The sequence below is a fragment of the Aythya fuligula genome, chromosome 3 (genome assembly GCF_009819795.1).
Source record: "Aythya fuligula isolate bAytFul2 chromosome 3, bAytFul2.pri, whole genome shotgun sequence".
NCBI lineage: Eukaryota > Metazoa > Chordata > Aves > Anseriformes > Anatidae > Aythya > Aythya fuligula.
In genome coordinates, this window is record NC_045561.1 from 14932952 (window position 1) to 14960738 (window position 27787).

General features: G+C 37.6%; 1 protein-coding gene across 21 annotated transcripts in view; it reads left to right on the forward strand.

The window, feature by feature from the left end:
* The window catches only part of NRXN1 (neurexin 1), a 716955-nt gene that overhangs the window by 408898 nt on the left and 280270 nt on the right, over positions 1 to 27787 (forward strand). For 4 of the 21 annotated variants that reach the window (XM_032185617.1, XM_032185618.1, XM_032185619.1 and 1 more), the window contains exon 1: positions 27317 to 27572. The exons of 16 other annotated variants lie outside the window; for them this stretch is intronic. In XM_032185617.1, coding sequence (XP_032041508.1) covers positions 27332 to 27572 — 241 coding nt within the window. In that variant the 5' untranslated portion in view covers positions 27317 to 27331. Of the gene's footprint in view, positions 1 to 17163; positions 17281 to 27316; positions 27573 to 27787 lie in introns of those variants that run through there. One more of the 21 variants, XM_032185622.1, reaches the window with a different exon arrangement.

Here is a 27787-nt window from a genome sequence, read left to right on the forward strand (position 1 = left end):
AGTATTTATCACCTTGAGCTGAGCTTTGCAATTGGTACCGTGGGGTGAGTCAGGAGCCACACTGGCAGGATGCAGTATTGGACAATGCATCCAGTAATATTTTCTCTGTGAGAAATCTCAGATTTCTTTCTCTGATTACTGTCATAGCATTTTTCTTTACCGCTTCCCGCAGAAAACATCTACTTTCAAACAAAGTAGAAACTTGTAACCACTTTATTATATTTTGTTTATAATAAGAGTAAAATCCATAGGGTAAGAAGTAATTTTTCCTTTGCAAAAAAAAAAATCTTAATAATTGGGAATTTGGAAAAGTGAGTGGAAAAAAAAAAAAAAATTTAACTCAATTAGCTACTGTCATTCTGTAGCTTCCTCCAAGGATACCTTCACTTCTTTATTCTATTGTGTAAACCTAATTCTATTGTCATGAAAGAGAACAGACAAAAGGAGTTAAAGAAATCTGGTACATTATTTTATTATTTTTCCAAACTGTACCAAAAGAAAAAGGTTCTGTTTCTGTTCTGCAGTTTTGCTTAGAAAGCAGTTAAACCCCAAACCTATCCATCAAACCTATTCCATCACACTCCTCACCTTGGGTGGATGGCAGTTTCACAAAAGTCTAATGAGTCTACAGATGTTGAATTTTTGAGGGATTCCTATGTAAAATAAGAGTTTTGAATATACTTCCATAGGAAGTGTGTGCAGTAAGTAAAAATTGGATTTTAGAATGTTTAAGGTTTCAAATGTGTAACCAATGTTGCCGTTAATCTGGGTTGCCAAAGGAAAAGCAATGAAATGCTTTTCCCACTGTGAGCCTACAACTGTAAGACTGCATGGAGTATGTTGTCCTCAGGATGAAGGTCTTGTCATGCATCCAGATCTTGAAGAGGGATCCGCAGACTCAGAATTTAGCAATTATTCTTACTCTTTGCACTTTTAAGTTCTGGTTTAGGACAATAGACTGTACTTGAGTCTTGGTTTAACTGTCTTATTATGTTCTTCAGGTAGACTTTCCATCTGTTCCTCTTCTTTCCCCCAACTATATCTGAAAAGTATCTGTTGCTTTTGGCAGTGAGCCTGTATCTGTTGAAACAATGATTGCTGTGTAACTTCTTCCTTCACAGCAGAGCTTTTAAAACATGCAGCTTATGCCCTGGCCAAATTCCCAAAGTGAGTATTCCCTGCTTATCTTATTTGCAGGGCACAATGAAAGATTGCTGGGAATGAAATGTTTGTGGGGTAAAGCAGTTACACCTCTCTGTAGTATATCCATTAGTCCAAGCTGGAATATTATCTCAGTTTTGTCTGCAGTGGGACTTACTTAACCCTGGTCTCCCACATACAAGGAGGGTATTCCAATCACCTGCTACTGGATAATCTTGGTAAAATTCTCTGCTGAAGTGTTTCTATATTGTATGAGTAATTCCATATTCACAAGCTCAGCAAAGGAGAAAAAAATAAGAGAGGAATTACTGTAGTTTAGATGATTAAAGTATTCATTCCTATAGAGCATCCAAATTCAAGTCCTTTTTTTCCCTCTCCTATAAATATTGAATCAATCATATGTAATAAAACAGCTTCAACAGGGAAAGTTCCACTATAAAACACCTTGCAGGCTGGTATGTAGGCACTTTGTGTTGTGGAAGACTTTGGTTCAAGATCTCACATCAAATCAGCTACAATAGGAATCAGAAATAGGTCTCTCATCTAATCAATCAGCTTTTGGGCACAGTCAAGTGAACAGACTCTGGACAGCCCCTTCTTTTTCATTAATTGAACCATCCTCTAAAAAAAAAAAAAAAAAAAAAAAAGTGTCACTGACAAGGTGAAAGAATAAAATATTTTTTTTCTGCTCTCTTTGAAACATAGAATACTTGAGTGGCTTGATGTTAAGAATTGCATGCACTCAGTAGTTAACTGTCATTACCAAGTATGAATTCACATGAGAAAACAATCAGAATGTCATGCTTGCTCAGTGCTGAGATAATAATATCCCAGGCACAGTGGCCAGTGAGCTCTAGTGCAGGCAGGAATTGAAATATCTCATGCTGTCTAAATCAATGATAAAGGGTGCATTTAAATGGAGACTCCAGATAGTGTAAGATTAGTAAACTGTTTTGTGTCAGTTAGAAGTAATGAGGTAAAACTTAGCCAATGCAAGAATCCCGTTTAAATGCAACATAGTGGAAAAAAATATACTGGACCTGAAGAATATCAGAAATGCTCTATACACAATAACAGTGGCTGCCTGGATATTAACTGCTACTATGCCTAGAAAAATAGCAAAAGTAAGCATTGGTTATATACAGTCCTTTGTGTACCTTAGCTCACATATGATGCTGCCAATTACTATCACAGATAAATTAAGCAGTTTATTTTCCTTTGCAGTCCACGTGCAGTGAAGGGATAAAATGCTGGTTGTGAATGGCAAGATGTGTGCAAATAAGACAGAATCAAATACAAAAATAATTTTATATATGGCAATTTTTAGAGTATATTTCATTCTGAAGCTCCTAAGAGTAAAAGATTGAGGTGCCTTTACAAACATTTTTCTGAGGGTATTGGAAATCAGATCTCCACTGTCTTACAGTGATACAGGTAATGTGCAATAAAGGGAAAATAAAGGACTAATAGCTATAGTTACTTCAGTTCCTGCTTTATATATATAAACATTTATAGGGCACATGTGACATTTTTTTATTTTCTCAAAGTGGGAATTTATTACTCAAATGTTTAAATATAAAATATCAAAAATGTTTTCTTTCTCTCAGTTTTCACAGATGTTCTTTATTTTTAAAGTAAATATCAAAGATACTTAGAGCCAAATGCTGACCTCATTCTATCTAACCAAGCCTGCCAGTTTCAGTGCAGTTGCTTAAGCATGCCTGTTCATGGTTTTCTCCCCTCTTTTGTTTTTCTACCTATTCTCACTGTTATATGTTTCAGTAAAGCTTAAGTTCCATATCTAGTGCTGGATTCTCTTAGCAAAATTCCATGTGGCTTGGTCTGTGTTCTGCCTAAATATATATATATATATATATGTATGTATGTATATTTACAGAGACTTTGGTCTTTAGAACTGTAATGAATCTACAGAGTAAAAGAAAAAAATGCTAGAGTTGCTGCAAGAAAATTTTATCAAAATATCTAACATGCAAGAGAAGAGGCTTTTTTTTTTTTTTCTACTTTGGACTGATAACAGGACTAGAAACTGCAACTTTCATGTCCACAGCCAACATTTAACCATATGTTAGTTTACCATATGTTACAATATGTTTCATCAAATATATGGTAAACCTTCTGTGGATGCAGTCTTAAGTTGTCTTCATTATTGAAAATGATATATCATTTACAAGGAGACTTCTAGCTGAAGTTACCTCAGTGGAAAGGTTTATAGAAGACAAGGCAAGAGATAGTTTTACCTTTGTTTCATTGATTTCCACGAGGAAGTTAATGTCTTTTGTTAGCTATTTATTTACATAACACTTCTATGTAGCAGTGAAGATGTGCTCTTCATGTAATATACTGGATTAAAATCTGCTCTTAGTGCTTGTGTAAAATGCAGAGAACAACAACGAAAAAAAAGTTTTGGTTTGTTATAATATCCCTGATATTATCTTCTAATCTTAGTTATCTAGACTGGTCTCTGGGTGAAAAATGTTATACAACATGCATTAGGCAATATTAGGCTAGTCAATTAAGCACTGCTTCTGTTGAGTAGAATAACTCTTTTATCACTACACACAATCAGAATTCTAATCCCTTCAAGCAATGAGTTTGAAGATTTTGTTTCTACTATACCTATTAAAAATATGCTATTCTTACTAAGCCTTGCTACATGCTTTATTTTTATATTGCATTCTGGACTATCATTTACTATATACTCTGAGGGATGAATGTCACCAACACTGAGGAATATGAGAGCAGCTCCTAGTTCCTAGGAATACTCTAAGAGTATTAGGAGTACTAATACTCTACCACTCTGGGAATACTTGGCAAATTTAAATGACAGGGTTGGGAAAATGGTTTGCAAATTACTGATAATCATCAGAGATCTTGAAAGCAATTTTTAGTGGAAAAGAATCTTCATAATTTTGGATTCAGGTAGGTAGATAAGGCAAAAACAGTTTCCAACAGACATCAAAATAAAGACGGAATGAAAAGATTTATGGAATGGGAACACCTCTAGTCTTAAAGTAGTAATAGGTTGATCAGGATTGCTAAGGGAAAAGGTTATGCATAGCTGTTGATGGGTTCTATTATTTTCATTTTAAGCACAAGTTTGATTTCTGGGACAGCTTTTCACATAGATGCATTCTGATTAGAAAAGACTCCTACTCAGAGCTTGAATCCCGCTCTTCTGTAAATGTTTCTATAGGAGAACTAAGATTCTGATCTTAGGCACTTGTCCAATGTTCCCAGGAAGTCAAAGCTCAGACTGTGGAATTCAGGTCTTAATTACACTGGATACTTCTACGGGCAAACTCAAGGTTATGTCAAGGAATATTTTAGAGTTCTGGAGCAAGTTAAGGTGTTTGAGTAGATGCAGTTTCAGATCCTTTTAGTGCACTTTGCATTAATCAGTTCTAACTCTCTAGGTTTCCTCTATCTGAAGGCTCTCTGATATATGCTGCTATGTCACAGGTTTTGCTGTGTTTCTTTGCTCGTGTCTGCAGTCTTATGTGCTACTATCATGAGCTTTCAAACCTTCTCTCATGCCTTGTTCAAAGTTACTACTGAAAGGTGACAAAAAATGGAAAAGGAAAGTATTACTTCATACTTCGAGAGAAGCTATTTCATCTCTAGTTATTTCAACTTTGGATGTTATAATTATAGAATTATTATTTAAAAAAAATAAGAATAATAAATAGTTCTGTGTGCAAGGTGCAAGTAGAATCAATTCAGGAAGGGTATAACAACTTTTGATGTAAGCTTATTGTACTTTTTCTGGGTTTTAAAATGATCGTCTCCTCTTATCCTTCTTGAATGTGTAGAAAACTCCACAGTGGTTAACGTGAAATGACACACAGTGGCAAAAATACTTATGTTTTCTAAAGACTTAGTGATATGACTCTTGATAGCTCCACTTCCTGTAGTGTTTTAATGCTTAATTGTGGGAGGATTTATCCACAGTATCTCTTGTCTAGTACTATTTTTATACAGCAGGGTAATACAGTAATCTTCTAGTTTTAATCGTTTCTCTCTACTCCCTTAATAATGTTCTATTTCTATTTACAGAAGTAAAATCAAAAACAGTAAGGGGTTTTGTTTCTTTGTGCATTTGTTTGTTTTGTAGTTTTACAACCTACCTTATTCATTTTTTTTATTCATCTTGAACTTCTGGTCACAATTGTTTTGCATTGTAGTACATAGGTTGCAACATCATCATCAGGGTATATCTAAACCAAGAGAGGAAATGTCAGAAAGTTGCATATAAAGGAGGTGGAGAGGAGAAGAGCAATGCCACATATACTGTAATTTTTCAAATACTGTGCAACAACCACGAAATGTACAGTATATTATATGGAAACCACTTTCAAAACAGTAGGTCTGTTCGTATAAGAAAAATGAACAGGTTTAAACCCACAGAAATTCCTTTACTGACATGTTCTTTGTTCTTTAACTTTATTTATTGGTATTTAAATGCATTATACAGGAACAAATCTTTTTATAGACACTGCAACAGATGGTCAAACACCATGCTTACCTACAATTATATCCAAAATCAGTATGGATGGTTATATCATCAGAGACAATAAAGGAACAAATGTTCACATGCAAATCTGAACCATTAAAGGCCCAACCTACCCTGAAGAAATTCAGTAAGCCAAATAAAGTCCAAAATCTACACCTGGTGCTCCCAAAGCTGGAAAGTCCCTTAAATGTAAAGAACTGTTAGAGCTCCTCCCATCTCAAACAATTTCTTAGTTTGTTGTAAATGAGTTTAAATTACATCAGCTAAAATCATGTACTGCATATATGTTTAAATCACAGCTTTTAAAAACATTATTTCTAAGACAGGGTTTTTAAAACCTTCAAAGTACAATGATGCCTAAAATGATAAAATGCTAAGTGTTTTCATTTAGCTAGAAAAAATAGTTCTAGATAAACCACAATAATAATTTATTTTGACTTTGGAAAAAAGCCAGCAAGTCAATTATTAGCTCAGCATATTTGCTGCAACAGAAAGTAATGCTAACTTCCATATGGCTGCAGAGGCAAACACTGTTTCAAATGTGGATACTTCTCAAAGATATTTCATAGCCATCTTTCACACAGATAATCAGCTTACTTAGACCTGGCCTGATTAGTGGAACACTTACATAGTAAAAACAGGACTTAATAGTGTTTAAATATCTGCCTGTGGAGAAAACACATAAAAGGTGGCTGCAGTAGCCACCTATTCTCAAGTAATTCCTCTCAAGGTTATTACAGGTTGGCTAGCTGATAAAAGGATGCTATTGTGTTTTCACCTCTCTGATGCAGACTGAATAAATTTGTGCAACTTGCATTTTAGCATCTTGCAATGTAGACAGATAAAAATATTCTTCAGTATATTTTCCTTTCAACAGCAATGATATGGCTTTCATTGTTCTAAAACAATCCATGCTCAATATTGAAACTCTAATTCACACAGGTAAAGATTAGACTTGACCCAATGTTTTTGCTGCCTAAGCATTCACCTTTGTATTTATTGTCTGTCAAGTTTTCCAGAGTGGTCTATTCAGTATCATTTCCCTGAAGTGACTGGTCAAAACTTTGTTTGTGTTTCGGAGTGTCTGTGCTGCAGGGGGTGCTGGAGTTGCCATTCCTTGAGGCTTTGAAGAGGTGTGCAGATGTGGCACCAAATGTGGGACTTGGTAGGCCAGGTTGACAGTTGGACTAGGTGATCTTGAAGGTTTTTTCCAACCTAAGTGATTCTTCTTTATCACTTCCAAGTGATAGCTGTATGCATGTGTGAGAAACCTGATAAAAGCATGTCAGCCATTCAAGAGGGTAGGAGAGTAAACTCTATCTCTGTAGCATTTGATGTCTTTTGTGATTCTATGATTCTATAAATGAAGATCCAAACCTGAATCATATCTATCCAAAGGTGCACAAACCACTGGAAGACATCAGATGGGAAATGCCCCTCGGTACTCCTCCAACAATATTGCTTTCAGCAGAACCCAACTGAGAAGTGCCACAGACAATTTCTTCCTCTTCCTTCTTGAATGACTGGCATGCTTACATCAGGTCTCTTACATACACATAGAGCTATCACGTGGAGGTGACAAAAAAATCAGAATGGTTATTCTGATTTCTTGTGCAATCTTTCAGATTTTGTTCCCAATAATTTGTATGTGATGTGGCAGGAGAGGAGGGCAACACTTAGCTAATGGAATGACCCTGTGGGATTCAGCAACAGAAGTTTTACATAACAAAAAAAACAACAGTTAATCTGCAATAGCGACTACATTATCCTTTGACTCCAACTCCTTAATACTCTTCAATGCTTTATAGTCAGATTGTGCCATGAGATAATACAATTTCAAATGTGTTTACTAGAAAGTTTCTTAACACAGTATTTATGCCCAAGTCACTTACCTGCTACAGAGGCTTCATATCCAAACATAAATTTAAGACTGTAATCCCCAAATGGTTTGCTATGATTTCCAAACCTGTCAAGCAACTGGGGCTGATTTTTCATTTCCAAATGCAAGGTAGATTGTTTCCTGTTATTTTAGCTAAGCCTGGAGGATTTTTGTCTGTTCTAGCTGCATTTCACCCCATTCCTTTTGCAGAGTTATTTGAACAGTCAAAAAGAAACTTCTAACTTACGACATTGAACTTTAAAAACTAGAATGTCAAAAACACCACCAATGTATAAATGAAAGCAGGATGCAATTCAGGTTGCATCCCAGTAGTAAACACAGGAGCATTCCCATCTCCAGATCAGTGTTCTGGCCTGAGCCTGTCCCCTGGGAGTAAACTGGTCCTGCCTGTGCCTTGGTTTCTGCCAGTGAAGTTGATGCCTCATATCTGAGTGGAACCACAAGCCCTTTGAACTGCTTCCTAACCTGAGTGTCCTTGTATACATTTCTATACTTAAAGAAGAATTTGACCCTCCAAAAGACAGATAAAAACAAAACTAAAAACTGACCAATAAAACCAAAACAACCAAAACCAGCTAATCAATCAAAACAAAACAAAATAAACTTTCATTAATGAAGTTGCTGCAGTTATCCTTGCACATCTATATAGAAAATTAGCAGAAAATCTTTAAAGGGGAAAAAAAAAAAAAAAAGGAACAGAAGAAGAGAAACTTGGAAAGACTGTTCAAATAACTCTGCAAAAGGAAGTAGCCTGGTCATGCTGCTTTCAACCTGTGAAAGCAAGCCTTGAACTATAGTTTAGTTTGCTTTGTTTTACACTAGATAGATGTTTTGTCGTGGCATGATTGTCTTCCTTTAAATTCAAATGGCATACTATCAGTCTTCTGAGGCAGAATAACCTTTCTCTTTGGCCTATTATCTGCATGGTATTAGGATTATACAAAATCAGATTTTGGTGAACATTTTCCTTAACTTTTATGTTCATTTTCATTTGTGCAGAAAGACAGTTTGGCTATTTTCGGTATGATGCAAAGACTTTGTTTCCTGCATTCACAGGCATACTTAATAGACACCAAAATGGAGTTCATGCTTGTACTTAGTTAACTTATGGCCACTTGTTCCTCATTTGTAAACTGGTACTGCTGTATTCAAATCACTGTATTACTGTATGTATGTTGACTTTGATCAGTTGAGCATTTTTCCATATATATATATATTTTAGTTTTCCTAAAATTATTATTATAGCTGTGACTTGAGCTCCTTTTCTTAATACTCTTCTCTCATACTCTGAAAATAGCAAATTCCTATAACCCTCATAAAATTCAAACTGTATTACTATCCAGCTGAAAATGGGGATTATAATATTTTCACTTTTAGCATAAGTAAAATTATTAATTGGGATTTGTGTGTCAACAGGCCAATATTAATAGGAATGAATTAACAGGAAATAATTAAAAACTCTTAAAATTCAGGGAAATATTAAGTCATTAAATTTAGGGACCATATTTTACAGAAGTATACATGTAATTCTCCACAGGTTATGGAATTATATCTGTACACAGAATAATTGTGTAATTTATGCTAATTCACACTGCTACAAATGAATGTGAAACAGTCCTGAAATCAAGGCTTAGGAAACCTTAAAAATGGTTAGTGGTTAGAAGGCCACTCTAAGGTCAAAATAAATAAATAAATAAATAAATAAAAATAAAACAAAATAAAATAAATTCCTAATAGATTTTAATACAATTTCAATAGATTCTATAATACAATTTCATAGTGTTAATCATGTGGTGGTAGATCTGGTTGCCTAAAGTATGTTATACATGTTTCAGAAAGCTTCAATAAAACATGCTTTTAGTAAAGCAAATTTAAACCAGCCATGATTATTTAGCTAAAGTCTTCCTAGATTTTTTTTTCATTTAGTAAATTACTCATTAATATGAGATTACTTTTATATTTATTGCCTTTATCATGAAATCTTATGAGCAGAAGCTTTCTTTGGGACTGCTGAGAACCTCTGAAATGTTGCAAATATTATATAAACCCAAAGTCAGAGCTTTTTATTTTCTCCTTCACACATGCATGCAAGCGAGCATGTACACACACACAATTCACTCAGTCTTTCTCCTTGTTTCAAAGCCCCATGCTCTGTTTTATAGCTATGGTGATCTGCCCAGTAGTCAATATTCACCCTGCAGGCTAAATGAATTCTCAAGAAGGTGGGGAAGACTTTTCTTTGTACAAGGGTAAGCAATGCAACATAATTGTACTGCTGTGGGTTTTTCAATTGGTTGGTCGTTTTTGTTGTTGTTTTAGTACTATCCACTGTATTTGGAAATAAGTGCAACCCATAATGATATTCTCATGAAACAAGTGATGCTTGGCTTACTGAAAACCGGGGGAGGGGGGAAATAATGACATAAAAATCTTCCTTGTTCAGGAGCAGTAAGCAAAAATTATATCTAATTGGACAGTTGTGAATCGATGAAAGTGTGTACTCTTTCATGCATCTTGGCAAAAAGTCAGGCTTCTAATGTATAAGAAATCAGGATCAGAACACTTCTAGAATAAAGTAATTTCTTACTTTGCGTGTTCTAGGATGGAATAAGATAACTTTGATCTCTCCATTTGAAATGTATTCCATTTCAGTCCTGAAGCATTTCTGAAATATGATGGAAAAAGCTTCACTTTCCTTTTCAAGATTAGCACTAAATTTAAACATCTATTTCATAAATCTATTAAGAGAATAAACAGTTGTAAGTTACCACATTTTGCTGTCATGTATGCTGCAGTCACTTGAGTCCATTGATAGAATTACGGTTGTTCCTAGTTTCTATTTCATATTATATTTTGGATTTCTGTTTCTGTCTTCTCTGCTTCTTTTCATTCTCTGATTCTACTTTCTGTATATCACTTCAAAACATTTTCAGTATTTCGTAGAACCTTGTGGTGGCATACTTTTGTATACTTTTTTCACACTCCTTCAGTGATGCTGATTCTTTAATTTGATGGGTATGACATTGCAGTTGTGACTTTGATTACATAATAATGAAGTTTATTTTTATCCAATTGTTCTTTCTAATTGATTATTTAATTAATTATATTTTCATTAGAATTCTTGTATTATTTATATGCTTTGTGTTTCTTAGATGTATTATGTTGGTGAAGAACCTGGAATAGAACCATGAGCCAAGATTAATTGTTCCTAAGACTGTATTTAAAAACTTTAGAAAAGTACTGTGAAGGAGGACAGTAATGCAAAAGGTGTCTGGAAAGATTTATATGCTTGAGATGTGTATTTTAAGATATATATATATATTTTTTTTTTTAATTGGAAATGCAGCCATCAGCAGTGAAATCAGCTGCAACAGGTTTTTCTTTTTTAGTTGTAGGGATTCAGTTACAGTATGGATCTAAGGAAACCATTTTTTTGAAGGACAGTGGAAGGGGAATTACTGACAAGAGAGTGACAAGAGAGCTGAAAAGAAATTCAATGCTTATGATTATCTCTAATGAATTTAAAAAATCAGGAATAAATCCTAAGTTATTTTGTTTGCTAGCAAAAATCTTCTCTAAACAGAAGGGACGTAAGCAGCAAGTAGCTGGCTCTGGAAATATCCTCTCACTCTTCACATCAGTGCAACTGACCAGGGACAGAAGGAAGAAATGATGAATGTTAGTAGACTTGTCTAGGGTATAAATGATAGAGATTTACAGAGACATAACTTTTCAAAGAAGTAGGGAATTTCTACTTCTTCCTATCCTCGAGAACAACAGATCTCCTGTGCTAAGAGTACAGTTTTCTCCCTGAGAGCTATTGTAGACAAATTTTACTCAAGCTGTAATCTGAAATTTAAAAGTAAGTTTTTTTCAGTTATGTTTTATTTCACTTTTGATCAGTTCACTGGGTGCTTTTTCATTTAATACATACAAGTGTATTCATTTAATACACACAAGCATATAAGTTAAAACATCAAGGTACCCTACCATCTGAACCATTCAGGAGTAAGCTACAGATAAAACAAAACATCTAGAGTAAGTAGTTGAAAATATCGTTCAACAAAATATTGTAGTTCAGTAGAGGGCTAAAAAGGTTTGAAACTGGAAGTTTTCCTAAATAATATGATTGAAGTTTAAAAACCATGAAAACAGCTATTCAACAAATACTATTGAGTCCACTAAGTCCAAGAGCATGAGTGTTCAGTCTCTTGTATGATATTTATCAAACATGAGCTTAGCATGCAGCATTGCTGCCTGTCATAGCAAATTATATGGTCCAGCCTTAAGAAGTAAGGTCTAGTTATGACAATTTGTTAGTGTTAAGAAGTGGCATGCATACATATGTGTATATATATACATACACACACACATAAATGTATATATGTGTGTATGTGTATGTCAGCTACATGATCACATATCACAGGATATTCTTCTAAAAACACAAGTTGATGATGCTGGTTCCTTTCTTTTCTACTCATCTAAAATCTTTGTGCTTGATTCATTTTCTCCTTTCTTTAATTCATTTGAAGTGGTTTTATTTCATGATCTAGAATATGAAATCAAGGTGAAGAAATATTTTTTCTTATTCATTTATTTACTATAGGTCCAGATAAGGTTGCTCCTTCTCATTTTTGTTTTCTAAGAAATTCTTCAAACTGCCAAATAGATCTGTCATTTCTAGTAACATCATATATGGGGAAAACGTGGGTATTGATAAGAAGTATACTCTTATTTATTTCTTCATCAGCTCTGTGGAGGGGGAAAGTGAGGCCTAGAGGAGATTTTTTTCATTTCTCCAGTTTAACAATTTACAGTGTAAATGATTGCATACGACAGTCCTATTCATAGAAATATAAAAATAAAAGAGACTGCAGGATGTCATCCCAGTCCCAAAAGAGTATCAATTATATTTAAGTAGTTCTAGAAAGGCTTGTATCTAAGCTGTTCTGAAATAATTCTAACACTGGAGATTCTACCATCTTCTAGGCAATCTTTTATACTGCTTCCCTATCCTTACCGTTGAGGTTTTCATAATATCTATCCTGAATCTTAATTGCTTCAGTATAGTACATTTATTTTTGCCCTATCCATCATTGTTATTGAGAACAGGTTATTTCCTTATTCTTTTGAAATTGCCTTTTATGTATTAGAAGGTTATTATCATGTTCCCTCTAAGCTGTTTCCTCTCTAGCCCAATTCTTTCAAACTTCAGCACAGCTCATGTTCTCTAGACTCTGGTCATGTTGCTCTCCTCACTGTTCTCTCAATTGGCTTATGTCTTCCTGGAGTGTGGTATACAAAATTGTACCTGGTACTCCTGCTGAGGTTTTATTAATGTTGAGCTGAGGGGAAGAATTATTTCATATTTTTGCAGGCTATGCTTGTGTTTGCACATTCTGATACACTGTGAGCAGATGCCAGCTCCAAGTGTCACCCTGAGCCACGTTCAAGCTTGAAGGCTCTCAGTAAAACCAGACAACTAAAAACAAGCACTGATTATTTTACCCTCCCACATAGCTATTAGATAAACACAATCAATATTTATTGAAGATTTTTTGACTGAAAATACATGGAAAAAAATCTTCATTTTGAAGAAGATTCTTCATTCTTGAAGAAGAATACATCTGCTGTTCACCACAACCAGATAGTAATGATCAACATTTACTGATTTAAGAGCACTTTTCTCATCCTATTTACCAGCCACTGGAAGTTTGGTACTTTTATCAAGACAGAAACCATGCATTGCAGGTTAATGTCCAGGTTTGTGTTAATGTTCTCATTTTTCTCAATCCTTATGCTTTTAGTCACCTAGGTCAAAAAAATTCCTAATGAGGCTTACATAGTTAACATTGCTAACATTGCTAACAGCTAAAGATTGCTGTAATATCTGCTGTTCTCAGTGCTGTGACCAAAAACCTTTGTGGTACAGCAGTTTTTCCTTTCCCTATGAAAAGATTAAATTAGAGATTCTAAATAAAGTAGCAAAAAACCTAGGTATTGTTTACCATGTGGGTCTGTACTAAATAGCAGCACAGAATTCCCTGCTGTTAGTCATTTTTACATTCAGCTTTTTCACAAACCATAGCAGTACAGAAAGGAAGAAGCAAACTTCCTCAAAAGTGTAACTAACATTTTCCTTCTGAAAAAACGATTTTGTGACTCTGCTTATTTCTGATCTTCTGAAGTATAAGGAAGCCTTTATCATAGTGGGCTACCGTATTGAGCTTTACTGTTTAGGGCTACAGAGATGGTGAAGGGCCTAGAAGGGCTACAAAGTCAGTGAATGGCCTAGAGGGGAAGATGTATGAGGAGCCGCTGAGGTCACTTGGTTTGTTCAGCCTGGAAAAGAGGAGGCTGAGGGGTGACCTCATTGCGGTCTTAGAAGAGGGAGTGGAGGGGCAGGTGCCGATCTCTTCTTTCTGGTGACCAGTGATAGGACCAGAGGGAATGGTGTCAAGCATCAGGAAGAGGTTCTTCACTGAGAGGGGGGTTGCACACTAGGGACGTAGTCATGGCACCAAGCCTGTCAGAGTTTAAGAAATGTTTGGATTGTGCTCTTAGTTATATAGTCTGAATTTCTGGGTAGGCCTGTGTGGTGCCAGGAGTTGGACTGGATGATCCTTGTGGATTCCTTTCAACTCAGGATATTCTATGATTCTATTGCTTGCAAATTACACACATACACACACACAAATGAACAAAAAAAAAAAACAAACTACCATTTTTTACATACCAAAAAACTTTTTCATACAGTTGTAATGTACAGTTGAAACCCACCTTGAGTGGAGAAGTTGTTTTAGATGTTTCTAAGGTTGTAATCTGTTTCCACCTGTTCAATATCTCCTTACAAGCTAAATATAATCATACTATACTGTATATAGGTCCAGTTTTCTGGAAGAGCTCCACAAGAAGCAAATGCACTTGGGGGTGTAGTACATACCTAATGGATATTATTTTTGAGGGCATAAATATTGCTCTAAATCTCTTTTTGCATTAATGATAAATTGATCTTTAGTCTGAAGTAGGTAAGAATAATAATAATGAAGTTTCTAATAATTTATAATTAGCATTGATTTTGCTGGAACATTTTAGCACTAAGGTACTATCCAGGTCCTTATCCTGGACATTAATTCTATTAATTCCATTAATTCTCTTAATTCCATTCTGGTCAATGGGGTGTTGGCTGAAACCATTGAACAAACTGCCTTTTGACTCTCACTTTGTGGCTTCTTCCACAGCATATATATCAGAGCTTGAAAGCATACAGTGCCATGAGCAGTACTGTCATGTATATTGCAATTCAAAACCTCTTCTGTGATTGTACTTCTAGTGTCAAAGTTCACTTTTAGCCAAATGAGGGTTGCTCATTGTCTCAAATAATACAAGCGCAAATCTTTCAATAGGAAGGTAAGGAGCAGGGATGCTGCTGTCAACCTTTGTGTTAGGTTGTAGAATCCCAGGCAAGTTACATCACCCTTATATGCAAGAAAATGTGGAGCACAGGCCCCGTTATGTACCCAATGAACAGTGTATTCCCTTTAGGTGCTTGATACTGAGCGTTTGTCTTACCGCCTGAACTGATACGGATGGTGTGGCCCCATTTCACACTGAGCTTTATCACAAGAATTTTAAGTTTAAATATGGTAAATGGAAACTGAGATGCTTAATAGCAAGCACTGTGAGCTTATATCTAAATGTTTAATCTTTCTTCAGTACTTTTGTGCTCCTTGAGTAGGAATTGAGTGAAAATGAGGTTTTCAGAGCATTACTCAGAATAGGAGTTTTATTGAGTAAAGTGAACTGATTTGAGCTATAGGAATTAACTAGTTTTGAGTTTAGAGAAAATAATTAGGAGAATATTTTTTCAATCACAGACAAAAAAAAAAAGTGATGAAGAAAAGGCATCTAAATTTTTTTAAACCAAAACCTCAAAAATGTTGAAAGGGAACATTATTTTCAAAATAAAATCTCTTTAAATGTGCTTTAATTTTTATAATGTGTTTCCTTTATTTTTCAGTACAAATAGTTTGAAAGCTTTTCATATTACTAGTTGAAAAAGAGTTTCACTACAAGTTTTTTTCTTGGCTCCACTGGTTTCATTGCTTTGCAAAGCACTTTGATATATCTGGATGAGAAGGACTATATTACTAAGCTTTTTTAAACAAAGCAGACACAAATCAGTAGTATATGCAGCATGAACTCCACTAAAAAAAAAAAAATAAAAATAAAAATTCTGCAAGAGGCAGGGATATGGGGAAAAAAAAAAAAAAAAAAAAAAAAAAAAAAAAAAAAAGCATGATTCATATTATGTGATTGTCTTCCACCAGTGCATGGCATAATTCTGATTAAAATTACTGGTAGTACTTTGTGTGCATCAAAGGAAAAACAGCTCCAGGAACTGACATCCTGTTAAATCTGAAAGAGCTATTATAGGCTAATGGTTCAATGTGGTGGTTTTTGAAAACTTCCTAATGAAAAACCAGTATGTATTATGCCCCTAAGCTTTTCTGGGCAGTAAAGCTGAACTGTGTAACCAAAGATGGCCAGCAATGCACCCATATTTTATATTGAAATTTATGACAGCTTTAACATGTGCAAAAATTCCGATAACGTGTTTCACTCCTTTTTATTCTTTGTAAAGGCCCCATTTGTCTCATTTTGCTTCTTAGAAACAAAAATAGATACAAAGATGTTAAAGGCTTAAAAAGGTAGCAGTCTTAAAAATATGTACGCATCATGTATTTTTTCTCTGATTGCACCGTTTATTATTTACTGAAAAATATAGGTGAAATTAGACAAGTTTTGATAGAACCATAAAATTGCAGCTGAGAAGTCTAGCATTTTCTTTCCTGTTACGACCTGTTTTTGAAAGATAAGTTTGTTGTGACTCTTCATTTTAATTATTTAGTAGGTGCCTTGCCTTAGCTAAGAAAATGTTTAATGTAATTTAACAAAAAACAAAAACAAACAGAATAACAGGTACAAGTTAAATGATTTCTTGTTTCAGATCTCTTCGTAGGTGCTGCTATTATTTGCATATATGTTAACAGGAACAAGTTTGGTCCTACAAACCTGCTTTACAGTGATAATCCTTTCCCATGCAAGTTGTCCTCTTAAGCAAAGTTGATCAGATATTTACAGGATTCCCATTTATCTATGTATAAAAACTGAGAAAGGCCCACGCATCCATAATTATTCCAAACATTGGCATTTATTATGAAGCAATCTCTAAGTGCTTTAAACACAGTATTGGCTGTAATCCCACACTGAACATTCATTAGAGCTTTACAGTTCCAAACTCATACACGCAGAAGGCTTAATCCTGCAATGCACTGTTTAATAGCGCTTGAAGATGAAAGCAGTTGAAACCTTTCAGCTTTGGTATTAAGCGTATAATTCTGCCAAGCCCTACTCATGCAAATAATCTTTATCCTTATGACTGATAACATTGACTTGGTTCATCAATTAGCTATTAAGTGACTAATGGTTTGTACTGATTTGCCTGAGGTTGCACTGAAAAGCTGTGGCAGAGGCAGATGTAGAACTTCCATCTTATCCATATTATCAAAGGGAAGTGTAGGATAATGATTCAGACAAGGGTGTAGTACATCACCTGATAAGCTAGCCACAGAACTAGCTAATTTTACAGTGTCACAGGATAAGAAACATACCATGCGAGTAAAATGTGAGTAGCTGTCTTTATTTGAATGCTTCAACAAAATTCTGTATATTTTCTGTATTATAATCACCTATAATTGTCCTTAGGAAAAGAACAGAACGTGTATCACCAGATATTCTCTCTCGTTACATTAATTATCTTTAGCTTGTGTAGTAGCTTAATTATTCTTGCTCTATCAATAGGCTTGCTCAAAGAAGTGCAACATAAAGGGTTTTATCTGTGTTATTGATTGGCAAGAAAGTGATGTGTTTGGGACTGTTGGAGCTTCTCTAGTGACTATTTATTTAAACTGGGGGTAAAAAAAAACACAACAGTATTACTTGAAAAAATAACTAGAACTTTCATTTAACATTACAAAAGAGGGTATTGCTTAATCCCTGAAGTAGGAAATTGCTTTTCTTCATGATCCATTGCTTTCATACTGTTTCTGGCTGCTGGTGTTAAAGGAAAGAAAAACTGTGTTCTCACTCGGTTTTCACTGTATCTATTTTCTTATCCTCTATGAAAACTTGGCTGCTAATTTGTTGTTGAAGTAAATAAGGGAAGAGGGAAGCTTGGCTTTTTTTTTTTTTTTTTTTTTTTAATGGACATCTTGCAAGTACAGAAGCAAAGCAAAAATTTATGTGGGAAACTGAGAAAAATGAAATTCAGTATTTGAAATAGTATATCAAAGCTGAAGTCATATGTGATGTTTCTATTCTTTGAATTGCTGGTATAAGCTTATACCTAAATTCAGCAGTGTTTTCCCAGAAGAATGTTACTAAAGAGTGTCTTTTCTTCTGTTCTGATCTTTTCATAGACAGAGATAAAGCAAGTAACAATTAAAAGCAAAATGCATAGCTGGCTGGAAAAGATGCTATCTTGTTCCACCTTGCTTAGAACTCTCTTTTTTTTTTTTTTTTTTTTTTTTTTTTTTTGAAAAGCACCTATTGTTTTAATTGTTTTTAATATGCATTACAAAATTATAGTAAGTTACAGCTAAGGGCTGGAAAATGCTAGCAAGCTGTAATTACACAATGATTATTTAACTTCAGAAGTTACAATATTTAGTTAGTGATTCTGTGGGATTGTCAGGACAGGTCACAGAGTGCTTTCTAAAGTAATTAAAAGTCAGCAGTTGTGGTTTATATTTTTCCCCTAGCAACAGCAGAAGTTATATTTTTCTCTTCTCCTACCAGCGGTGAATCCTGTTTCCTTTTAATGTTCTGATTGCTTTTTATTTTTTTTAACCAATTAGTCTTGTAAGTTAATCAAAGGTTATGCTAGCAAAATAGCAATCTGAAAATAATTATCATAGTGAGTTTTTGATACTGGTGTGTAACAGAAAAGAAACATCTAGGTTTTATTCTGAGGTTTTGCTTGTGCTAGCTATATGAGGAAAATAGCAAGACCACACCATATGCCCAATAAAAGCTTCATTAGAAAGGCATTAGTAGATTAATCCAGGTTAGTCTGTGGTTTATTTTATTTAGAATGTAATAAGGCAAGTTCATTAGTTTGCAGCCTTAATGTTTTCTACTGTACCTCAAAGCAACCAGTAACAATTCCACTGAGACTCCACAGATCTCACTGACACCTGTCAAGATAAACACATGGCTCTCTAAGGGAATCATCTTGGCAACATAACTGAGGAATTCTGGAAAAAAGTAAGTCTTTCACACACAAAAGAGTGTTACACGTTATAAACTTGATTAATGATTTTTCACATGCCTCTGAGGTCATATATCTCACTTTAAAGTACAAAAAAAAAAAGTCAAATCAATCTCTGAAGAATAAATATTTTGGAATGTACAATACTGCTTTTGGAATGTATTTTGAAGAACTTGAAGGATGTAGAATAATTATGCAATTTGAATTGAGCCTCAGAAAGGCTGTCTAAGACCAGCAATTGAATTTTCCATCCCCCCAGGGCTAATATATTAGATTACAAGGATTATTGTAGTGACAGTATTTGTGCCACTACATTTAAGATTATGTCAGCGTTTCCATTTGAAACCTGTGTGTTCAGAGGCTCATAACTCAGCTATAGACATTTGTTTGGCACTACAGATATGTTTTCTGAACATGGTTTCTGCACAGTGGTTACACTTTTTTTTTAAAATGCTTTTTTTAAAAAAAGCTAAATAAGTATTTGGGCATCTTGAAGGTATGAATGCCAGAAGTTAATGCTGTCCTCTAACAACTCTGATTTTAAATTTGGTCATTTCTACATCTAACCTGTAGTACTACTGCTGTCAGGGGTCAGAAACAACGTGTTCAGGAGCAGACAGAATGGCAGCAAGCTGCCTTGCTTGCTGCCCCATTCTTTGACAAAACTGTTACAGGGCTAATGCATTGCGGGAAAGCAGGAGGTGGAACTCCACTGTATGGCCTCTTCTTCTCCAAGGCTTGAAACAACGGGGGGAAATGATCATGAACCGTGACGGGGGACACCTTAGAAATCATGTCAGGAAAATCTGCTTAACAATGTATTAATAGAATTGTAGAACAGCTTGCGTTGCAACAGAACTTAAAGATCATCTAGTTCCAAAGCCCCACACCATGGGCAGGGACACCACCCACTAGATCAGGTAGCTCAAGGTCACATCCAACTTGGCCTTGAACACTTGCAAAGAAGGAGCATCCACAACTTCTCTGGGCAACCTGTTCCAGTATCCAATCACCCTAATAGTAAGGATTTTTTTCATAATATCCAATCTATATCTGCCTTATTTATTTTAAAGCCATTACCCCTTGTTCTATCACTACATGTCCTGATAAAGAGTCCCTTCTCATCTTTCCTTCAGGACCCCTTTAAGTATTGGAAGGCTGCTGTAAGGTTTTCCCCAGAGCCTTCCATTTCTTCTCCAGGCTGAATAACCCCAACTCTCTCAGCTTCTCTTCACTGAATGAGTGTTCTAGCCCTTTGGTCAGCAAGCCTGGCTCTGGACTTGCTGTAATAGGCCCACATCTCCTGACTATTCTTAACTTTAGGCACTTGATGAGCATCATTTAGAGTTCCTCCCATTACCTGTGGGCTTCCCACCTCAGAAAAGGCCATCAGCTCTGCCTTGCAAGCTCTTTAAACCCAATTTCCCATCTTAAAGCCATTGCACTTTCAGTTAAGTTTTAGCTTTGTCACGACATGGCATTTAATATTATAGATGTATGATAATAACAGGAGCTACAGAACAAGCCAAAACACAGACTTTTCCTATTTCTGTTGATCTTTTTAAACAACTAGGTTTTGCTTACACTTTGTATGCTTGTACTGAACACAGAAGAATGCAACTCTGCATTCTGTTATTGGTATCTGTCACTGATCCCATCAAACTTCAAGATGACTAATTTTCAACCTATTTTAGTGTCTATTGTTGTTTGTTTGTATTTTGTCCCTAGCTGAAGCATTTGCTGAAGAGTTGAAATTAGAAGCATTTAAGCTGTAGTCAGGGATCTCATTCTCCTGCAGTGATGTAGTGCCAATTCCTATGGCAGCACTGGTGAAAATCAAAGAGACTTATGCAGGTTTGGCAGCCATCTAATTGCCCATAGAACTAACTGCTCATGTGGTAGTCCAGAGAGAACATGAGTACATCCTGCCCTGTTTTATACAGGACAACAAATCTCTTAAATACCTCCATGCATGTACGTGTGGATTTGGCCTTAATTTCTGGGGCTTTATATTGAAATGAAAAGGTGGACCTAGCCAAGGTGTTAGCACCCTTCAGACAAATTTAAAGAGGGAAGGGAAGGGAAAATAGTAGCACTGGCAGCCAGCAAAAGACATCTCCCAGTTTAGTATGAGCCATCGTCCTCAAGTCAGGTCAAACCAGGGCTAATGCTAGCCACCAGTGGCTGGACTAGGCAAAGTACTCTGAAGACTGATAGACCAACTAGGGCTATTTCAGACCAAGAGTGAGTTTGCTTTTAGAGCCAAAGTTCCTTGCTGGAAAATGTTCTCCAACCAGTCCCTTCTATTCTAAATTGAAGGGATCTGGCTTGTATGCATAGTTTCAGTAAAAATGTAAAAAAAAAAAAAAAAAAAAAAAATACCTTGCTTTTAATAGCAAGGAATAGAAAGAAAGAGATTACTGTTGTCTTTACACATGTGGGGTCAAGAAACATTTCAGGTGAAGATTTAAGCTTATTTGGATGGACAGAAAGACTAGTTAGCTGTTGATTTATTTATTTTTTGCAATACATACGTAGAGTATACCTGTACTACAGAGAAAGGAGCCACTGTAAACTCCTTTTTTCATATGATATAATTAATCTATACAAAAGAAAAAAAAAATAGAAAAATAATCACCGAATACTGAAATTTCTTCGTATTTTATGACTACAAAAATACTCATTGCATCTCTCCTAGAATCATATTTGTTATCTTCCAAGACTCTTAGAAATTTGTGTGATATGCTGTATTGGCTTCCTTTCTAAAGTAAAGGGTTTCTGTCCTCTCTCTAAATTATGGAGGGTTAGGACACAAACTGGCTATGGTTCTTATTCCCTGATCACAGGTATAAATTCCCTAAACAGGCCTAATCTTGCAGCTCATTAGTTTTTGGAAGAGACACTATTCTGTTTAAATGAGAAAAAAAATAACACATTCAATGGAAAAATCGGACATGTACTCTTGGAAGGGGGAGGGTGGGTCCTGAAAGTCATCAGAGTTTATAGCAGTAAGTACTTATAGGTTAAACCTAACAGCTTGAACATTTTCTTCTCTAAGCCATTGTCTGTCAGATAAACATAAGTTCTGTCCTGCTTAATTGCAATCAAAAGATTTCCACAGGTTTTCAAATGAAATGAGATTCCATACACAACAGTGGAGAAAAGCTACAATAGAAAAACATAGCAAATGTGCTAAAGTGTTCATTGAACAGCATTCTCTGTAATACAGACACATATTTGTAGAGCTTTTTTCTACCTGAGTTTGCTGCACAGTATTTGAGCTTCAGGAGTTTTAGTGTGGCTGTTGCAACACAAAGTGTAGCGTTTCATCTCTGGCAAACAGAGATGGGCAGAGAATTCTGGTTGCATAAGAAGGCACTTAACCTAAAGAGCCCTGAATTTAACTGACAACAACTGCTAGCCTAAGGCATGATCTGCCCGGAAGCTTTGCCTGTGTCACCAAGATGGTTATCTTCACTGATATAGCTATATTGACAAGAATCAGGGTGTAGGCAGATAAAGTTGTACTGGCAAGAAGTACCTGATTTTATTCAATGAAATAATGTAAATTATACTCTTGGAAGCAATCTTTTTATTTGTATAAGTATTCTTTAGGAACATTTGGCATTTATATATGGCATTTATTTATATAATGGTGTAGCTCAGTAGAAAAAGCAAGGAAAATATGTGTTTTTACAGTTAAGGAGAGTCTTACTTATACACCTAGGAAACTGTTGGTATTCATAGAGCACTTGGTGGAGATAACTCAATTAAAAGTCTCATGTACTAGCTATGGGACCTGCACAGGATAAGTATTAAATAGGGTTAAAAATGAACACACACAACAAAACCACCAACAACAAAATCATAAAGTTAGCTTCAGTGAGCCAAGTGTTGGGCATATTTTCAGAATACTGAAAACTACCTTGTGAATCCTGTAGATTATTTTCACAGTTTATTTGCTATGTCTCTAATAGGATATTTATTTGTTTACACAAATTCTGTGTTTATTGCTTTTCTGTACATCCTCTTCTTTCTTTGAGAGAGGCCTTCATAAATCGATAGCACAGTGTTGATTGTGTTGGTGTGCATGACTTTGTGCCCCTGGGGATTACAACCAGATTATTTCAATTTCAGCTAGTCCTCAGCCAGGAAAGATTCATATTCACTCTTATGTCAGCAGGAGGTAAAAAAAAAAAAAAATAAAAATAAAATAAAAAATAAATGAGAAACAGTTCTTACCATTGGCTTTCATAATGTTTACTTGCAGATGCTTTAAACTTTTACTTTTCATTAAAAAGCTTAACTCTGAGTGCTAAGACTATCAATTAAGACTTTTAAATAAAACATGAAAAGACTAGAAGTATCTAACTACCAAGATTTGCTTCAAATTAGAAAGAAGTGCTTGTTATCACAAAAAAAAAAAAAGAACAAGAAGTAATTTTATTTCCTTGTTTTTCCTTCTTTTGCCTTTCTGCTCTCATCTACCTCTCATTTACTTTCACGTATGCTTACTTCTACACCTTCCTTTTTCTGTTTCTGTTATCCTTTCCATTTTCAATCTCGTGATATTTTCCACAAACTACTTCTCCCCATTTCTCACCCATGCACTGCATTAGATAACCTTTTTCTTCCCTTAAACTTGCATAGTCCCCTCATTTCCTTCTGTGGTTCAGAGTGCAGAGCCATGAAAATGTCAAATGTCATTAAAATTATAGCGTACATTAAAATTAGTACTTACAAGGTGCTGAGCACATTGCCAGATCTAGCAAAGGATGCCTACTTAGTCATGTGTCTCCCTGTTCACATTTGTAGAAAGTACTTAAGGAAAATGCCTAAGTAGCTTTATGGAGATTGGCCTTTGTGTCCTCAACTCTTAGTTTGAATATGCAGCAGCAAAATAATCCATCGATTTAGCAGTCCCTACATAGTGTTTAACATCATAATGTAACATCTAAAAATGACCCATTATAATCTATTTGATGAAAAAAGCCTTCTCCAAGTAGTCTCCAAACACAGATTTGAACTGGAAACTTTAGTAGCTGTTATGTGTATGCACTGCATAAATAGTACATATTTAATAATGTGAGCACTTAAACACCTTTTTTCTCTTTAATTAAATATTAAAATAAAAAATAAGTACTTTTGAAGTACCTAAACATTTTATTCATCTGTGCTTGGTATTTAAGTACTCTAGATAGGCCCCTGTGACAAAGAACATGGCAGATGAAGTAAGAATTTAGATTAAGGCACTCAGGCTACAAACATATGCAACAACATGGAGAGAACACAAAGTCCTACAGTATCCACAGTATCCACACCAAAGTATATTTTAGTTGAACGAACTATACTCAGTATCCACACCATCTACAGTATCCACACCAAAGTATATTTTAGTTGAACGAACTATACTCAGGCTGGGAGAGATTTGTGGAAAGATTTTGTTGCAAAGTTATAACTAACAGGATCCCTGCAACTGAGGTCCAGCCATACTTTCCTGGATGTCACCAGGGAGACTCCCACCAAGTGGTAGCATAATAGAGCTCTTGATGGAGACCTTAAAAGAGCCAAGCAGAAGATGGTCTAGAGAGGACTTGCCAACTGGAAGTAATTGTGCCAACTGTATCATTACATGTTTGGCAATACCAGCTTCCTATTTCAGAGAACTGATACCAGTTTTAAATTACTCATCTGGAGGATTTTTACTATCATTAAGTACAATCAAGTAACTACTCTGTTTCTAAATCTGCAACAGCATGTGAACAGTTTACTGAAAAAAATGGTTTCAGTGATTGAATGAAGTTTTTCAGTTCATTTTTTTTGAGACATTGATAGAAAAAGTAGCGGTATTTATGGATAAGATTGCTAGCATATATTACTCACATGAACAAGAAATAGACATCAGAGGCTTTAATTTTAGAACACCTGGCAAGTCCGGGCTGATGTTTCTTCAAAATTTCTCTTTTTTCTTCTTACCTTAACTCTGAGATGTAGGGAATTTGTGTTTGTTGTTGTTGTTGACTTCTTTTTTTAACCACAAACTTTTTTTTTTATTATTATTTGGTTGGTTTATTTATTTATTTATTATGAGATGACAGCACACGGCAGCTGCAAACCGAAAGTTCAGAAATTTGGAGTTATTTGTTTTGCTTCTTAAGACAGGTAGGAAAAGTCACCGAGTTTCTTACCAGTTGCCCTTTTATTTTGCAGTCCGGTGCCGGGATGGGGATAGCCCATGTCCCACCGGACCCTTTCCTGGAGGCTGGCGCTGTGTTAGCAGTGACCTGTCGGGGAAAGGCCCCGCTCCAGCCCCGCCGCTCACTCATGCGGTTTCCCCTCCGTGCTTGAGTGCTTTCATCTTGCGTTAAGATCTTTTGCAATTCATCTTAGCATCTTTGCAAAACTTGGCTGTAAAAGTGCAAAGCCCTGGGGGCGGGCAGGGCAGGAGGGGCCGTTTCTTAGCCTCCAGTACCGTGTTTTGGGGCTGCTTTTGCAGTGGTGTGGAGGACGTATGGTTTAGGGCGTCTCCTCGCTCCTCTCCGGGGATGCAATACATCCTGGGCCGAGCAGAGCCGGGGCGAAATTCCTTTCTCGTTCTTCCCTAAGCCTACGCAGTTGAGTAAGGATTGTGACTTCCGATCATCCCCGTGTGAATTAGAAAGTCCCCCGGCAAACTGCAGCAGGTTTTGTTCTAAACGAACGCGAAATGTATAAAAAGGCTTTTGCACACCCACCGCTCGCCCTCTCCCTTTCACGCATCCGCACCCCGCGCCCATGATCTCATGCTGCTGAAGGCATGGCACAAGATCTACGGGAGGCTGGAACCGGCGGAGGGCGGGGAGAGGAGAGCCGGCAGCGTGGGGCTCTCACCCCGTGCTGTGCCCAGGTGCGGTACTGCAGGGGCTGCGCCTCTCTCCCGCCGGCTCGGGGGGCGCGGGACACACGACCCGGGGAGGAGAGCAATGCCTTCTCCTTCGATGCGGGGCTTGGCTTTGCACCGTGTAGTCTTACCCCCTAGGCTGCGGGGGCCGAGACGCCCCTTCCCCCTGGTTTCGGGGCAGGAGGGTGCGGTGCGAGGCTGCGGCTGCGGGGCCCCGCAGCTCAGGGGCGATGCTGCTGGTGCCGCCCTGCAGCCGGGGGGGGGCGGCCCAGAAACGTTTTCAGCCCGGTTGGTGGCCGCGTCTGCGGTGGGGTGGCAGACGCGTAAGTAAGCCAGGGAAGGAAAGATTAAAAAAAAAAAAAAAAAAAAAAAAAAAAAAAGCGTAACTCTTTGTTAGGCGCCATGTGTGTAATTACCGGATAATCAAAGCCGATGCTCGAATCGACAGGGGAAACGTCTGATGGGCGAAGTTTAGGCCAATTAACAGACTCGAAATCGTTCTTTTTTTTTTTTTTAAGGCGAAAGTGGCTTTTCGAGACACTGGCACATCTGAACTACCCAACGAGGGGAAAGGCGCCCGCCGTGCTGCTAATTCCGCGGCGCGGCTGGGTGGCGGGCTGGGGAGAGGGGCGTGCGTGTGTCCGCCGCACCGCCCGAGCCATGTTCTGGCACTGTGCGGCTCCCGAAAGGCAGGGAGGCAGTGCGATTGTGTGGGAGCTGAACTCAGCCTCCCTCTTTAACATAGGCTCGTCCTCTGCATTGCATCCGAGCTTCGGTGATTTGCTGTTTGGAGACTGCAGATTTGCATAGCCCTGCTCTTCGCAAGCATGGTTATTTTTTTTTTCCCAGCTTCTTTCATAAGGGTGCACTATTCTCTCTGAAAACATCCTCGGGTATTACTGTCAATAGGCAGACCATTGAGATTGCCGGAGCAGCCCCGTTATTGTCTGGCGGCGTGTGCGAGCGTGTGTGAGTGCGAGTGCGAGTGTGTGTGCGCGCCGGGAGAGATTGCTCCGAGAGGGCTCACCAGTTTGGAGATGAATGGAGGGAAGAGCAGCAGTTTGATTTTTCTCTGCTTTCCCAGCTCTGGTTGATGGAGTGGCATCCCCTGCTTCTTCCTTAGCCAGCGATGTGGCATGATTGGCTACGCTGTGGATTACTGAGGATGGGGGAATGCTTGGCACTCTCGTAGCGTTTGCAACTGTGGAGTATTGTTAATGAGCACCAGCCCCGGGAAAGCTGAAACTAGCGATTGTTTGAGCACGGGGCTTTTCCTCTCTTCCACCTCTTTGCGAAGGCTCGGAATCGCCTGGATTCTCCGCCTCTGACTATGTCTCGGATTGTTTTGGCCAGAAGAAGACCTGGAGAAAAGGATCCTCATAAGCTAGCCCAAAGGGAAGCCATGGCTCGCCTGGTGCGGTGAGCTGCCGCCGGCACCGTGCGCGAGGCTGCGAGCGCGCCTCTGCCCAAACTTTGCCTTCCTTCCCTGTGGCTGCTGCTCCTCCCGAGGACGCCGTGCACCGGAGGATGGGGGGGCTCCTCAGGGGCAGCCCCGAGCCGGGCCCCGCCGGCGGCAGCAGCGGCAGCGCCGGGGGCCGCTTGGCCCTACTCTGGATAGTCCCGCTCACTCTCAGCGGCCTCCTTGGGGTGGCGTGGGGCGCCTCCAGTTTGGGCGCTCACCACATTCACCATTTCCATGGCAGCAGCAAACATCATTCAGTGCCTATCGCTATCTACAGGTCACCGGCTTCCTTGCGAGGCGGACACGGTGGGTTCGGGCGCCGCTCGGTTTTCCCTGCACGGTGGGCTGCGCGCCGCGCCCCCCTAGCCCCGCACCTCCTCCCGCCCCGCAGAGCTCAGGCAAAGGGATGCGGAGGGCCAGGAACCCCCAGTCTGGGTCGGGGGTGTGTGTTGGGGGGAGCTAGGGGTATCCCGCTGCTCCCGGTGCGGGGCCGGCGGGGGGCTCGGCTGGCCTCCAGCCGG